Below are 17,853 nucleotides of genomic sequence, written 5' to 3'. Positions count from 1 at the left end.
GAGTAAGACAAAAAAAAATAGAGGAGGCCAAAGTGCAACTCGACAGCAGAGTAGTAGAGCACCAGCAAGTCTGTCTGAGGTTTTTAGACAATACAGACGATAGACCACAAAATACCTGTGTCAGTTCAGACAATTTAGATTGTTTCTCTTAAGGTGAAGTAATGCGATATAGTTTTTTTTGAAAGTTATGCTCTTTTTCTGTAAAAAAAAAAAAAACTGAAAGCATTAGGTACACAAAGTGTCCCATCTCAACCCTCCCAACCAAAATAATAACTCTTGCATGCCACGCATGCCTATGTTTATCTTTTTGGTAAGCAGAACATCAATTAAATTCCAACTCAGTATTGACTATTTGTTAAATAAGAAAATGTATCACGCCCTCTGGTGACCAATGAGAACTGAGATAACCCCTACTAACCTCGCTATAGCGTAATGGTTGCTAAGTCAATCGAGATGTCTGCCATATTCGAATTAGATGCAGGATGGTCAGTTTATTATGTTCACTGCACAAATTGCATCGCATTGAAATTAGCCCCTACAGCTTTCCAAACGATCGGATATTAAAATAGAATACAATTAACATAAAAGTGATTCCCCTATGCGAAGAACAATTAAGTCTGCATGTCTTTTTAATTAGTTTTATACAGTGATAATTGGCATGTATCTTAACCGACATGAGTCCTTAGCTCTTTACAAAAGATAACACACCTCACATCATCGTGCACTGTTATCTAACAAAACAATTGAACTGATGATTCTTTGTAATTGGTATTCACCATCATTTTTTTCATTCGAAAGGATAAACTAACTACATGAAAATAACCGATATTTGAAAGTTTCATAACTGTTGTTAATTGTAAGAGTGATCGTAATAGAACCACCTGTGTAACCTTCCTCTGCCCACTAGCTATGCCGTTAAAAGTTAAACATGTATATCGTGTAAACGTTCACTGAGATTGTTTTAAAACATATTTTCATTCATGCAAATGCAATTATTCACTTGCTCCTGACTATCAGAGGGTTTATATAAATCCTTTCGTGAGTATCAAAAAGGATAGCAAAGAATGTTTTTATTACGCCTAAGCGCTTCTGGTGTCGTTTAGTTTACTTAAAATAATGTTATAACACAGGCAAACAAAAAAACAAAACAAAACAACAACAAAAACAAAAAAACAACCTACCCATGGAAATCTCACAAATATAAGTTTGTTCCCAAATTCTACCACCACTGCCAAAAACGCCCTGTTCGCCATCACTGGACCGCTTGTACATGAAAGCTGCATCATTTTCACCACTTGGCTCCCCTTTTCCCCATTTACAAATAGTCAGCGGTCTTCCACTCACCCAGGTCCAATTTCCGGCGTTTTTTGTTAAACCAATACTCCACATATGTATAGCACTACTGCATGTAGCTTTTTGCCTTTGAATCTCGTCATTGATGAAAGTCCATTCCTCTTCGGTTTCAATGGAAACTAGGTCCTTTTCTTGGCTTCGGCAAGTTTCTCTGTTCCAGAGCCAGGATAATCCTTTTACCGAAAATATGTACCAAGAGTTTTTAAAAGTTATATTTGGGCATTCTACAAAATGATAAAGAGGAAAAGCAAAAGACTACTTATAATAATGATGATAACCAAAGTGATAATTATAAACATAATTATGAATTATCATATGATTTTTAGGAGGCAAGAGCAATTTTCATGACACAAGTGCAAGACTGTAATGTTTCAGCATATAATGTACTTTATGGTTGGAATGTGATCTTACCTCCGGGCATCTCGCAAATGTAGGCATTTTTTTCAGCACCTCGAGAGATACCATTAAAGAGGCCTCCATTCTTGGATATTTCCGCCCATGTGTCGTCACCATCTGGCTCAGAATCTCGCCATTTCGAAATATTCATTTGTTCTCCAGTCTTCCAGACCCAAACCCCGTCTTTATTCTCTAAACCAATGTGCCAAGCACTAGTATTCCAAGTACGACGCTTTTGAATCTCATAATTGATAAAATTCCATTCTTCTTCAGTCTCGATGGAAACTAAGTAACCTCCCAGGGTGGAGCAGACAACGCTGTTGAAAAACCAATTTCTTCCGCTTTTCGAAAATGTGCAAGAGGAGTTTTCGAAACAGGTTGGTTGGCACTCTATGAGAAAAAAATAAACGAATACATAAAGGAACGAAAACACGTATATTGATGATGAATGTTTTTTATATTTCTAATTTAAAGTAGGAAACGATGGGTATCAAAGCACTCTACATCACTGAAGCAAAGGTTAGAGTTCAGTTACGTAAATGTAAGTCCATTTAACATTTACGTAACTTAACTGCTTCACCTGTTTTTGGAAATTTCATTAACAAATGAAGGATGACTGTAGAAAAGAAAATGAGTAGATGAATTGAGTATTACCTCAAGAATAACATTTGAAACAAATGAAAAAGTTTATTAGATTTGGAGTTAGAGAGTGCTAATGCATTTTATTTGCTACATGCCCTATAACATCAACCCATGACTTTTATTACCTTCCCTAGAGAGCTGACGGAGAAATTATAAAAAAAATGCAGCATCCCTGCAATTTACCAACCAGCTGAACAAAACCTGTTGCATGTGGAAAACATTTTTAAGAATACGGTACACCTTCGCGAATTTCCTTTAAATTCTTAAACGGGCCATTCGGAGTGCAACCAAACTATAAACCAATGAAAAGTTTGTAAAATGTGCTATCCGGTGGAAAAAAAAATTTTTTTGCTCAATTTAAAACGGACGACGTTCCTTTAAGCGAATTAATCGGGTATCAAATCTGACCGCTCAATTAAAACTCCTGTACAATTTGAATCTTGAGGGGTTGGTCTCCAAAATGGAGTGAAGATTTTTCCATATTCTCGGGCGTTACTAAGCTATGGATCTGCGGACCGCGGAACCTCCGGAACCCATATATTTTTTGTACAAGAAGAGCAATGAGATAAGTATAAAGTTTGCTTTCGGGTAAAAAGAAGAATAATTGAAAAGAGAAATATATTTTAATTGTCCATAACGTCCAACTTGACGAGTAGTGGGCGGTCACCTACACTGAGTCTTTATAATCGAACAATAATTTTAAACCTCTAACGGTTTGAGTTCCGCGATATTTAAAAAGACGCCTCATGCCATGGCTCTCAGTAAACCTTTAGGCTGGAATTCATTGTACATGACCCTGAAATGGGGAACACGAGGCGTAAATAACATCATCGCCCGTGATGCTCGTAGAATTCCTAAGGTAATCCATTAAACATTACTGGATAGAGAGCTTTGCTAAAAGCTCAATCTCAGAATCTTTTATTTAAGCATAGATCGAAAAAGAATCTACATGTGGCTTTAAGGAGTTCCATTGCTGAATTTTAATAAATAAAAGTTTCAGGTTTATTCAGAAAATTTCATGTCGTTTATTTAGAAACAAAACCCTTGAACTAGAATTTTGAGGAAAGACGAGCTCAGCAATTTGTGCCATTTTTGATAATCGGTGTTGTTAAAAACCGGCGTTTTGAGCGATTAAGCGATTTTGGCTCAGAAAAAAAAATATTTGCTACATTTGAAAAAAACATGGTGGTTTCGATTACATTGCAATGTTTGAAAGAAATCGATTCTTCGACCCGAAACGTATCGGACCTTTTATAGAGAGACTACGTCGTAAGTTGGATAGCCTATCTAAGCTCGTCGAACGTTCAGCAGCCATCTGAAGCATAGAAAGAGGAGACGTGTTTTCCTTTTGACATCTTGTCATAGTGGCGTAAAACGATAGCAGCTAAGCTGTTGTGTTCCTGTTATCCTAATTATGGCTGTCAAAGCTGTTGTGCAGACAACCATAACGCAAACAACATGACCACCGCATGAATGTCTCGCTTGTGCTACTTGCATTCTGATTACTTGGCACTGTATGGAATCTAAAAGGCGTCAGGAATCCAATTTATAAGAGATCCTTCTCTAATTGTAAACTAAGAGTTTAATGCGAACATTTTTAGAGTCTGGTTTGTTTTGTTTTGATTAAGAGTAAAATAACCAGCACCTTACATTTTTCTCGGTTTGGTTTGGCCGAATTTCAAAGGATGTAACAAAATCGATGTAAACGTTTCGCAAAAGGAAAATCAAAATACAATTAGGGTGGTACTAACCCAGCGCACAACTTTTTAAAAAAAGTTTTGCACACTTTTTCGGATTTAGTTGTACTCATCACGCAATTCATCAAGCACATGATACTATTATAGGTTATTGTTATTGATAGCTGTCTTTACACTTATACGAATGTGTTATTCTGGCTGATTATTTTCCAATTATTTGGCATTGTGTAGAAAATAAAAAATATCGAGAAACTAATAAGAATGATGATAATACAAAGATCCCCAAGTTTTGCTTTAATGATTAACAAATAGTTTAGAAATGACATGTGTAGAGTTTGGTATGTTTCGTTATTAGAGTTCCGTATGTTAAAAAGACCGAGATAAATATTTCACAAAAGGAAAGTCAATTTGGACGGTGTCACAGCTACAGCTATAAACAGGAATAACTGGAGTCGTACTTACCCAACACACAACATATTACCGGGGTTTTGAACATTTTGTCGCATTGAGTTCCATTAATCACCCATTTCATCATGCAAATGATGATTCATGGCGTTAGTCTTCATTTTTTTTTCTGTAATAGACAGACCAATAGACAAAAAGCGACTTCCACCAGCTGTGGAGCATTGTTTTTCTAATACCATCGAAAATTAAAATTCTTTCTGCAGTTCAAGTTTGTGAAGAAGCAGCTCAGAAATAATTGATATCAGGAATGGTAATTTTTTATGAGCTCTGCTAAATTAACTTCGTCTTAGACAAACTTCTGTTTTATGAACTGGCAGCTAAAGCTAGTATGCCTTCGGTTCGTATGCATAAGTGGAAATGATTATTACTTCTTCATCTCGCCGATGACTTGCTGCGCGTTTCAGTTGGTGGGTCTAATTACTTCATATGTCTTCTTCTTTGATGGACTAACTCTTTCATGTGTTAATTAACATGTATTATTATTTTCATAGCACGGCAAACTCCGAGTCAAAGGATTTCTTCTCGGTTTTCTTAGATCACGAGTTCGATGTGAATTTGAATAAAGTTGATCGTTGATTGATTATAAAAACCAACGGAGGCTAACGGCCATAGTTTAATGGTCAGCCTACAAAGCAACTCTCCCATACACAAGCGTCCTACAGACCATCTCTTTTGTGACCAAATGTTTGAATTCCAACATTTAAGAAGGAGCGATGGGTTGAAAAGGTCTGAATGCGAGACGTTCCTGGGTCATTATGATGTGCTCTGTGGGTGAGATATTCTATTTTCCTTGTATCTCTCCCCGCTCATGGAATAATTGATTATTTATTCTGGAATATTCTTATAGCTGCAATGTATTAAGTCAATCGAAGCTTGAAGCGTTTTGACCTATCGCATTTGAGCGGTTTAGGGAGAAATGTACTTGTGTATTCCAGAATGCTCTTTTTTGTGCCTTCTCTCGCCTAAAACGTACGCTTCGACATCCATGTTGATTTAGTAATAGGCATGACGCAGTCTAGACTGTATTTAGCCGTTAAGCACATCTACATAATTGACTCCTTTAACTGGCTGAAATTCCTCTTCAATGCCAGCATCTCCGTTGTATTGATATTTGAAAACCAGGCCCATGTAAATATTCCGCATTTCTATCGCTAAGCTTTTTCCTTGAAATTGTATGCTCTGTATAAGTGTTCTTTAATCGTTGTTTAATGATGTATGCCGTATAGTATATAATCTCTTGGTTTATGCCATTTCCGCCTAATATTACCCCAATTTAATTCCAAATCAATTGATGTTTTTTCGATTCAAAACGATACTCCTTATCTTGTGGGGAAAAAAATGGGTAAATGTAGCTGATCCAGTCATAAGGGGTTTTTTCTGTTCTTTTTAAGTTATTGGTTTATTTATTCAAACATTTCCGTATTCACCTAGCTAATTATTAATTAAGCAACAACTTTCAAGGTCAGCGTGAGCTGCTACTACTACTATTACTACTCATGTAGCTTGAGTTTGTGAATTATCCGACATGATTGTTCTTGTTTGCATGGAGATTGGCATTGAAATCTCTCTTCTTACCAGCCTTGTTGAGGAGAGTTAAGAATCTACCTCATTATTATTCAAGTACATCACTTACGTGAGGTAAGAATAAAGTATTAATGTTAAAAGTATCCCGACGATGGAAAGGCTCAGTACCACGTAGGTGATAATTTTCAGAATTGTTTTGTCCTCCTCGGTGAGCTGTGTCCAAAAAAGAAAAATTAAACGACAACATCGAGTTAGTTAACTGAGCCCATAAAAATTACTAAGTAAGGCAAAAATAACTTTATTACCTTTGTGCTGCCGTCGTAGTCCAATAAGACGGCAAAATGCGTCAAATGATTGCAGCTGCAAACTGTTTCTTCTGAGTTGCTTTTTGATGCAACTATATGGCATCCTTTTTCTGCAAAGCTGTTAGAGATGAAAAAAAGTAAAGTTAACAAAGAGTTTGGGGAAGAGGTGATGTTTGACAATTTTCCGCTCAGTTTTTCTTCCATTAGAATCATAGTTGCGAGAACATTTCAATCAGACTTCCCCTCTATAAAAACCACAACATGCTGGCTTACAGGAAAAGTGTTAATCTTCGCTATGAATACTATACAACAATAAATGTAAAGGAATGAATACTATACATTAATATATTTAAGTCTTTTTACCTTTTGCTGAGGCCACTCCAAAACATACAGCGCTTCTCTGCTGTCGAAATCTGAAAATGGATTTTATCTTGTCAGATTAAATTTTAAAAAATGCATAGCAACGAATTGTCATGTTACCTTTAGGTTTTTGAACTTTAGGATGACATTTTCTCGCAATGTCTCTGGCTTGGGGTCCATAGTAACGGCCATAATCCTGGAATTAACATACCTATGAAGAAATTGTATTCGGATATGGATCATAAACAAGGACGAAAAATTGCATACTTTTGGTAGATTCAAGCCAATTTTTCATGAAGGTGGAACGGTCAGAGACAAGCAGGGAGTCTTCAACCTCAGTTAGGGTGTTTGGAAAGTTTCTAAGTTCAGTGTAGCTGAACATAGATCTTATGTGTTTCCGTGTTATGTGTCTTTGCGGGTAAACGACATGGAGTAATATGAAAATAACGTCACCTTTAGTTGTCTGTTTCACCCCTGATGGCTTGATCTATCAGAAGTAGGTTATGCAGATCCTTGTACACAAACACAACTAGCAACGTTCCTTAAAAAAAGTTATCAAACAACAACATTAACAAAAAACCACAAAATTGAAATTTTTACAGGCTCCGAGGTGTGTGAATGATTAAAAAACATAGACTATGTAAACTAAGGAAGCCCATTTACCTGAGGCTTTATTTCAATTCAGAAATTTCAATTGGAGAAAAACCAAAGTAATGCTAAAAGTTGTAAAGTTACCACAATAGTCAACACGAACCATTTTCCTCAAAATTTGAAGAACCGATATCGATTCTCGCTCGCCATTGTTGTTCCTCAAAGTGGACGCCACCTGCATTCTGGCGATAGGCTTTTTGAATGGCCAAAACTGTTGAAAAAAAATGACAATTGAAAGCACCTACGGTGAAATTAACAATAGCACATCTACACAAACATGCGTTTTGTGCTGTACACAAATATTTCATAATCTTATTGGATGGACGTGTATTGTTTGTATCTTATTTGCCTTCAACGACTACTCGACGATTTCAAACATTTTACAACGTTTTTTCAATGCAAAACTGACGAGAAAGCGAGTAGTTCTAGACGGACTAAACATTTTCAAAACTCAATTCGTTCCTGAAGAATTATAGAGTTCTTTAGGGAGTTTTTATGAGTACGCTTAAAATCTTGCATTTATATGCATCATAGACGATCGGCCAACTTTGAGCTCAGTGTATAGTATCAAGTAAGCGGAGAGTATTTGTAGGATTTGACAGTTTCAGTTAGTAAAGTGTTACTCACCTATCTGTTATTCAAGAAAAGTTTCAATAAACAGAGCAAGACTAAGGGTTTTACAATTTTGAAGGATTCTTTTTTTCTCTACTTTTATTACCTTCTCCATCGCGAAAAATCAAAGTATCAAACAAATTAAAATAACAGATGAAGCGATGACGTCAACAATAAAGTTTCTAAATAGTTGGGTTCTACCTGAGTTCTTACAATATCTAGGAAATTAGACAACTCAGTCGGTCAGTCAGCAAATCAGTAAGTAACAGAGGAATAGACTTTGAAAATAAACAGGATTCAAGGTCGCAAGCTCACCCATTTTTGAGGAATTGATCCTTTTTGAAGGTCTCATTCCACTCAGGTGTCGTTTGCTATAACTAAGAGCAAATTTCTCGACGGCCTCTGCCACCTTAAAGATGGATTTTTTCAGAGTTTTAACCTCTTCTATATCGGCCTTGTTTTTTGTGACGTTCTTGATTTTGAAGGTGAAATCTTCAAACACAGTTACAGCCTCCTACAATTACATAAAATATTTCCAGGTCATCAACCAGCCAGTCTCAAATGTACAATAAATATTAAGAACGCGGAAAAAGTTTAGCAGGAGGCCCCAAATGGTGTCCAGGGTATTCATTGGCTAAAGAACTCTTTTAGGAGCCTGGATTATATTTTAAGCCTCATCAGTTTCTCTCATATGGCTTAATGGTGATTTCTACTTAAAGGTTAGATATTTACTTTTTATCGTTTAAAAACATATATCAAGGTTAAAACGCCTTTAAGTTATGAAAATTACATACTTGTATGGAAGTCGTTTCGGTAATATTTATTCCGCCAAATCTTGAAACATACTCATTTGCCTGGAATAAAAATTAATGTCTGTCACATTCGTAAACGGTGAAGATCCTGAAAAGCGACATGCATAAAAACGGTAAATAACATACCAGCTGCTGAACTAGCGATGGCGATGGCGATGGCGATGGCGATGGCGATGGCGATGGCGATGGCGATGGCGGGGTTGCAAATGATGAATCTTTAAAGAAAAATGTTAATCAAGACCACATCATACAAAACAATTGCCTTATTTTTACACTGTAAGGGAAAAAATGCGGACGGAAAGCGGAGTAACAAAATGGCCGCCATGAACGATCAAAACTCTTAAATGCACTCAAGCTTTTTATTGCTTATGCAAAACACTCTTATTGTTTCCTATGCATTATTTTCGTCTGTCGCACATGTCTTGTATGATCGATGATCAGATAGGGCTGTAGGATGTTTTTCGAAAATACTAGCAACTGAAATAATAGTTCAATAATAAATCCCTGAATTACTGGTTTAACAACTAATAGGGGTACTTATTTTGCCCAATTTTTGGCATTTCAGTTTGCGCCTACGGGGCTTGTAAAATGCCACGCAAATAACAAAATATTCGCGCGTATTTATTGTTAAACCACTGAGTATGACGTTTTCATTTCTTATTTTATCTTGAGCTGTTTCCGATGAATTTACGGCTCCTTTTGGGATTTTTGGTTTAACCTTAACCGTCATGCTGGTAAAAGGTTTAATTCAGCGCTTTTATTTGAATAATTTGACGAATTTGTTAATTAAGGCATTGCGAGAAAATGATTGGGAGGTTCTCACACCAGCCATTGCCGCGTTAGGGTATGTATCTGACACCAATTACATCGTAGCATTTTGAAATCTTGCACCAATCACAGCGTTTAGGAATTCTTTTCTCGTACATGACGTTAGGGAATCAGGAGGCCGTGCACAAAGAATGACATTACCCAGAAATATTGGACTCATTTAATAAGTGTAATGGTTTTTGGGCTTCGCAAGGGTCTCGTCGATTAAGGTCAAAATTTATATATCGGGATGTGAAAGGTTTGCATTTAACCTTTTGTTTCACTTTTAAGTTCAAAGGCGTTTTATCTGCTCCCGACCGTCTCTCACAACGCATACGCTAAATAACTTCTGTCATATTATGAAGATAACGCTCAAGCATACCCAATCACTGAACTACAATTAAATCAATTAAATTCCAACTCAAGAAAATGTATCTACACCTTCTGGTGACGTATGAAAACTGAGGTAACCCTCGCTAAAGAGTGCTCGTTGTTAAGTCGATCGAAATGTCCGTTATATTTCAATTAGCTGCAGAATGGTCAGTTTATTACGTTCACTGTACATTTTGCGTTGCATTGAAATTAGCCCCTACAACTTTACAGTTCAAATGTTCGGGTATTAAAATAGAATACAATAACCATAAAATTGATTCCCCAATGCGAAAAACATCTGCAAGTCTTTTGCATTCATTTTGTAAAGTGATAATTGGCATGTATCTTAACCGACATGAGTCACAAGCTCTTCACAAAAGATAACGCACTTCATATCATCATGAGTTATTATCTAACAAAGCAATCGGACTAATAATTCTTTGCGATTGGTATTTACCATCATTTTATTCAAGCGAAAGGATAAATGAACTAGCGATACATGAAATAACTGATGACTGAAAGTGTCACAACTGTTGTTACTTGTAATAGTGATAGTAAGAGAACAATATGTAACTTTCCTCTACTCACACGGTTAAATGTTAGACATGTATTTAATAAAAACTTTTTCTGAGGTTGTTTTAAACATCTTTTCATTTATGTAAATTTAAGTGTAAACTTGATCCTGATTGTCAGAAGGTTTATATAAATTCTGTCTTGTATATCACAAAGTTAAGCAAATATTGTTTTTATTACGTTTAAGCGCTTCCGGCGCTTTTTAAGTTAATCGAAATAACATTAAAAACAACAGCAACGACAAAAAAATCAACTCACCCTTGGAAATCTCACAAATATAAGCTTGTTGGTTTCCCGAACGTGTACGATTAACACTACCAAACACGCCCCGCTCGCCATTATTGTTCAGCTTGTACATGAAAGCCGCGTCGTGTTCACTACTTGGCTCCCCTATTCCCCATTTACGAATAGTCAGCGGTCTTCCACTCACCCAGGTCCATTTTCCGGCCTTTTTTGCTAAACCAATATTCCATTTATTTCTATAGTTCGTAGTATTTCGCCTTTGAATCTCATCGTTAATGAAATTCCATTCCTCTTCGGTTTCAAAGGAAACTAGGTTCCCTCCTTGCCTTCGGCAGTCGTGTCCGCTCAGGTGCCAGGACCATCCATCCACAGAAATTATGTACCAAGAGTTATTAAAAGTTATATTTGGGCATTCTACAAAATGGTAAAGATGACAACAAAAATACTAATTATCATAATGATGACAAATAAACTCATAATTTTAAACAAATGAAGATCATCGCAGTATATACTCAACTTAAGCAGTTGAGAAATAAGGCCTGGAAAAAATTCAGGCCTGAACGGGAATCGAACCCATGACCTCTGCGATACCGGTGCAGCGCTCTAACCAACTGAGCTATCAAGCCAACTGGGAGCTGGTCAATTGTGAGTTCCTTATATACCCGTAGATGGAGAAGGTGTGATAAGAATACATGAAAGTCATATATTTGTACTGCGGAAAATACTTGATAGCTTGATAGCTCAGTTGGTTAGGTCACAGTTTTTCACCATATGGACCGACCCTTAGCCGGTAAATAACATATTTATTGTTTTTAAACTTGACGAAATTCTTTCCGAAAGAACCCGAATGATTTGGAGCTGTAAATACGGCAAGATCTTCCATAAACTGAACAATTTTTGAGTGAGTAAATGGTAGTTAAAATAGAGGTGATGCAAATTAAAGAGAGATGCCTCAGCGAAACATTTTAATTTTCGTAACGATAAAGGTGATTTAAAAGGCTTCCAAACAAACTTTGAAACATTATTTTTACAAGTATCTGTCACAATCTGACACCTGTCAATTAGAGAGCGCGTAAGAAAAAAAAAGCGTAGGAACATTTAAAAAACATCAGAACTAGTTTGGCAAGGTCTGTCACGACAATGTTTTCTTCAAAATCAGTCAATGATCTAACGGAAAGTATTATTCACTCTCATCGACCATTCATTCATGTACGAAGATTTACCTCTGTTCATTAAGTAAACGGCGAGGAAAGTAATTGTGAGTAAATTCAATTTTTTTACTTTGAAGTTGTGAGAGTTTGCTCGTTTGTTTGCTGCAATGGCGTGTGTGACTCTGGTCTTTCCTTCACAAAAACTAAATTCGAACGGCACACTCCAACGAGACACAAAGGAATTAGTTGCTAATTAAAGCTAGAGTTGCTCTTGGCTGCGCCTCGAGCTACTCTTACGCATTTTTCGTGCTCTCCAAACTCCCGCGTGCACCCAAAACTAGTGATACGCACGCTAAGCATGAACAAATTCTTAACTTTATGGTTGGAATGTGATCTTACCTCCGGGCGTCTCGCAAATATAGGCATTTCTACTATACGTAGAGATACTATTAAAGAGCCCTCCATTCTTAGTTATCTCCGCCCTTTTGTCGTCACCACCTAGCTCAGAATCTCGCCATTTCGAAATATTCAGTTGTTCTCCACTCAGCCAAGTCCAAACTCCGCCTTTCTTCCCTAAACCAATGTGCCACGCACTAGCATTCGAAGTACCACGCTTTTGAATCTCACGATTGATAAACTTCCATTCTTCTTCAGTTTCTATGGAGACTAAATAACCTTTCTGGTCGGAGCAAACACGCTTGTTGTTATCCCAATCTCTTCCGCTTTTCGAAAAAAAGTAGGAGGAGTTTTTGAAACAGGTTGCTTGGCACTCTATGAGAAAAAATAAAGGAGTAAATAAATAAATGAAAAAAACGTATACTGATGATAACAATAATGCTGATACGAATATAGAAGCGATCCTCGATCCTCTATGAACGGTTATATACGGGAATTGAATCCATGACCTCTGCAATACCGGTGTAGCGCTCTACCAACTGAGCTAACAGGCCAACTGGGAACTGAATTTTTTTCTGGCCACATTTTCACTACTACTTAAGTAGTGTTCGTAACTGTTCATCAACCGCAGTGCACATATATGATTTTCATACATTTAGAGTATGGAATAATGCTGATGATGGACACGAAAAAGTGTTTTTTATACAATTAATTTTAATAACAAACAATGGGCATCAAAATCCTCTACCTCACTGAAGCAAAAATTTCAATTAGGCTACGTAACGTTTTAAAAGTGGAAATTGGAGAGATCAGGGTAATAGCACCGTTATTCATTGAATTTTTGTTTTGCTCTCCAACTTACATTTTAAATCACAATCCGATGTAATTCTAACAGCAAGTCTATGGCTCCTTATTGGCATAATCAGTCAGATGTTGTCTTTTTTTACCGTTCATGTTAAGATGCATAAATGTTAAAATTGAATTTACACTGCCTAACCTGTTCCTGGCAAATCCATCAACAAATAAAGGATGACTGTGGAAGAGAATAAGCAAATAAATTGATTGTTATCTCAAGAATAACATTTGAGACAATGAAAAAGTTTATTAGATTTCGAGTTAGATGGTGCTAATGCATTTTATTTGCTACACGCCCTTTGATATCTACCCACGAATTTATTACCTTAGTAGGGAGCAGACAGAGAAAATTTGATAAACGCCGCATCTCCGCAATTTACCAACCAGCTGAACAAAACTTGTTAAATGTGGAAAATATTTTTAAGGATACGGTAGACCTTCGCGAATGTACTCCGGAAAATTCTTTAAACGGGTTATTCGGAGTGCAACCAAATTATAAAACAATGAAGAGGATGTAAAATGCGCTATCCAGAATAAAAATAGTGTTTCGTTTTAGTTTGCAGCAATTCAAAACGGACGACGGCTGTTTCTTTAAGCGAAGGAATCGGGTTTCAAATCTGACCGCTCAAATAACACTTCTGCACAATTTGAATCTTGAGCGATTGGTCTCCAAATATTTGTGAGGACATTTCCATATTCTTGGGTGTTACTAAACTATGGATCAGCAGACCGTGGAACCTCCGCAACCCATATATATATATATATATATATATATATATATATATATATATATATATATATATATATATATTTTTTTTTTTTTTTTTTTTTTTTTTGTATATGAAGAGCAATGAAATAAGTATAAAGTTTGCTCTCGGGTACAAAGAAGAGAAATATGTTTAAATTTTCCATGACGTCCGATTTGTCGAGCACTCAGCAGTCATTTACCCCGAGTGTTAAAAATTAAAAAATAATTTGAAAGCCTAAACGGTTTGAATTCCGCAATATATGAATAACGCCTCATCCGAAGGCTCTCAGCGAACCTTTAGGCTGGAATTTATTGCACATGACCCTGGAATGAGGAACACGAGGCATAAAGGAACATCATCGCCCGTAATGCTCGTATAATTTCAGGGTAATCCATTAAACACGACTGGATAGAGGACTTTATTAAAAGCCCAATTTTTTTACTTGAGCATAAATCAAAAAAGAAAAAAAAGGAGTTCATTGCTAAATTTTAATACATAAAAAAAACATTATATTTTTAGCAGTTATTTCAATTATGTTTCTGTGAGTGCACTTCATATTAATCCCTCAGTTTATTCTGAAAATCAATTATCAAAATTCAAGAAGAGGTATGGTGTTTTAACGTACGATGATTAAGGAAAAAGTACACCGATTCGACCATTTTTTCCAACCCCCCGGTCGAATATCAAACTTGAAATCAGTCTAATCTAGTTCCAATTTAAGTGGACCCTGTTGATTAAGTTCGATCGTTTGTCTAAGCACGTCGAATGTACAACAACCATCTGAAGCATAAAAAGAGGAGACGTCTTTCCCTTTTGACATCTTGTCACAGTGACCTAAGACGACAGCAATTAAGCTATTGTGTTCCTGCATCCTTAATATGGCAGCCAAAGCTGTTTTGTGGACCACCATGACGCAAAAAACATGACCACCGCGTGAATGTCTCGCTTGTGCTATTTGCTTTATGATTACTTTGCTCTGTATAAATTGCTTCAGGAATCCAATTTATAAGAGATCCTTCTTCAGTTATAAACTGAGAGTTTAAGGCGGACATCTTTAGAGTCTGGTATGTTTTGTTTTAATTAAGAGTGCCAAATAACCACGACCTGACAGTTTTTTTCACGGATTGGTTTGGCTGACTTTCACAGGACGTCCCGAAATCGATATAAATGTTTCGCAAATGGAAAGTCAAGATATTACTGAGGTAGTTCTAACATAGCGCACAACTTTAAAAAAAAACTGCACACTTTGTTGGACTCAGTTGTACTCATCTCGCAATTCATCAAGCGCACGATACTAATATAGGTTGCTGTCAATAGCTGTCTTTGCACTTATACGAATGTGTCATTCCGGGTTATTAATTTTTTTTTTAAGTATTTGGAATTGTATGGAAAGTGAAAAAAATTGAGAAACCTATAATAATGATAATGTTGATGATACAAAGATCCCCAAGTTTTGCTTTAATGATGGACCAATAGGTTAGAAAGGACATGTGTAGAGTTCGGTTTGTTTCGTAACTAGAGCTCCGTAGGAGTAAAAATCGAAATAACTATTTAAAAAATGGAAAGTTAATTTCGACGGTGTCATAGCTACCTAAGAAAAAACAGGAATAACTAGTGTCGTACTTACCCAGCATAAAGAATGTCAAAAAGGTTTTGGAAATTTTGACGGATTCATTGCCATTTATCATCCACTTCATCGCAACCAAGATAATCAAAGGTTGCCGTCGAGAGTTATCGTTACGCTTAAAGTTGATTCACCTCGCTTTAGAGTTGCGGATTTGAGGTATACTCGTAAAACTCCTTCGTACGATTTAGAGTTTAATGCAAATCATGATCTCTGATCACATGGTCATGGCGTTTGCCTCTATTTTTGTTCTTTCTGTCATAGACGGACCAATGGGCAAAAAGCAGCTTCCACCGGATGTAGAGCATTGTTTCTATTAATACAATCGAAAAAATCCACCACATTATAAAACACTTTTTGTAGTTGAAGTTTTGTAAAGAAGCAGCTCAAAAGTAATTGATGTTAAGAATGGTAGTTTCTTTATGAGCTCTGCTATATGAAAGTTGTCTTAAACAAACTTCTGTTTTATCAACGGGCAGCTAAAGCTAGTATGCCATCTGTTCGTATGCATAAATGGAAATGTTTCCTTTTTATTCATCTCGCCTATGACATGCTGCGCGTTTCATTTGATGGGTCTAATTACTTCGTATGCCTTCAACAGTGATGGACTAACTCGCTCGTGTGTTAATTAAGGTGTATTATTATTTTTATACCACGACAAACTCCGACTCAAAGGATTTCTTCTCGGTTATCTCAGATCATAGGTTCGATGTGAGTTTACATAAAGTTAATCGTTATTTTGTCAGAAAACCAACGGAGGTTAACGGCCATAGTTTAATGTTCAGCCTCCAAAACAACTCTCCCCTGCAAAAGCGTCATGCAGACCACCACTTTTGTGTTCAAATGTTTGAATTCCAACATTTTACAAGGAGCGGTGAGGTCAAATGCTCTTTGTGCGAGACGTTCCTGGGTCAGAGTGATGTGCTCTGTAGGCGAGATATAATACTCTACTACTAATCTCTATGCGCTCAAGGAATAATTGATTATTTATTCTGGAATATTCCCTTGTCCTAGTTGCGATGTATTTAGTCAATCGAAGCTTGAAGCGCTTTGACCTATTGCATTTGAGCGATGTAGATAGAAATATACTTGAATATTCCAGGATAATTTTTTTTTTTACTTCTTCCGCCTAAATCGTACGCTTCGTCATCCATGTATATTTATAAATGGGTATGACGTAACCCAGACTGTTGTAAATAATCGACTCCTTCTCTGGCTTGTTGAAATTCCTATTCAACACTTCGTCTCCGCTTCTCACTTTAAATTGTATACTCTGTGTAAAAGTTCTTTAATCGCTGTTGAATGATGTGTACCGAATAGTTTATAATCTCTTGGTTTATGCCATTTCCGGGTAACATTGGCCCAATTGAATTCCTTATTAATCGATGTATTTTCGATTCAAACCGATACTCCTTATCTTAGGAATAGTGAATATCAAATGGATAGATGTAACTGATCCACAAAATATCCAGTCATAAGGGTTTTTCATTCATTCATCTACTTATTCATTAAGCAACAACTTTAAATGTCAGCGTCATGTGCTGAGACTTTTATTATCATTTAACCGACAGAAAGAACATCATTTATCAACAAACCCAACTAATTTATTAAACACCTTGTAATATTCTTACCAAGGAGCGACTCTTAAAGGAAGTAGAATAATTATCCTTAAATAAACTGATTGAAGCCCACCACAAATTATTTCTTAGCTCAACACCGACACAATCTCACAGTTGTCTCTAAAGTGCCTCCAAATTAACAAACTTCCACAGTAAATCTCTCTCGGTATAGCTTTCTGAAAAGTCAGTCACTCCCGACAACAACAAGCACTACTGCTACACGACTGTCAGGCCTTATGTACAAAGCACTCTCAAAAATTCCGGAAGCTTACAACACAACTATATTGGTAGTGCATTTACATCATAACTACGTTACCTAATAAAATGCTCCAGAAAGTTCCTTGGTTTTTCATTCCTGCATGACTAGGCTTCAGTTATCATTATCCATAGCTTATTGTTCAAAGTAATGACAGTGTCGGGTGAGAAGTTTGTAAACTTAATAAGTGAAACGTCGAATATGAAATAATCATGCAATAAGCGCAGAAAGTTAGCGCGCAAGAACTAAAAGATAAATACATTTAATTAAAGGCGCGTGCAAAAGTGGTTTTTTAAGAAAGAAGAGTCGTGATTTCCGAGCAAAAATCCCCGCGTCGACTGTAGCAGACTGTGGTCTTAGTCAAGGACAGTCATCAAGGTACTGAGCCATT

The 17,853-nt window shown here is 36.5% G+C and overlaps 1 protein-coding gene and 1 long non-coding RNA gene across 2 annotated transcripts; both read right to left on the bottom strand.

The window, feature by feature from the left end:
* Positions 1–5,924: 5,924 nt before the first annotated feature.
* Positions 5,925–6,505, bottom strand: LOC149051980 (uncharacterized). Its single transcript, XR_016187448.1, has 2 exons — positions 6,383–6,505; positions 5,925–6,290 (listed from the first exon to the last, which is right to left on the bottom strand). It is a non-coding gene; the product is annotated as an uncharacterized LOC149051980 (long non-coding RNA).
* A 569-nt stretch (positions 6,506–7,074) lies between these two features.
* Positions 7,075–15,660, bottom strand: LOC149051979 (uncharacterized). Its single transcript, XM_089180031.1, has 7 exons — positions 15,591–15,660; positions 10,828–11,226; positions 8,944–9,032; positions 8,800–8,859; positions 8,321–8,519; positions 7,497–7,604; positions 7,075–7,283 (listed from the first exon to the last, which is right to left on the bottom strand). The coding sequence occupies exons 1-7, from the start codon at positions 15,658–15,660 to the stop codon at positions 7,198–7,200; spliced, it is 1,011 nt and encodes a 336-aa protein (XP_089036157.1). The 3' UTR covers positions 7,075–7,197.
* Positions 15,661–17,853: the final 2,193 nt, after the last annotated feature.

This window comes from Pocillopora damicornis, chromosome 1, assembly GCF_964200805.1.
Source record: "Pocillopora damicornis chromosome 1, jaPocDami1.2, whole genome shotgun sequence".
Lineage (NCBI taxonomy): Eukaryota > Metazoa > Cnidaria > Anthozoa > Scleractinia > Pocilloporidae > Pocillopora > Pocillopora damicornis.
The sequence above is the reverse complement of the archived record's forward strand: the minus strand, read 5'-3'. Positions and strand labels throughout refer to the sequence as shown.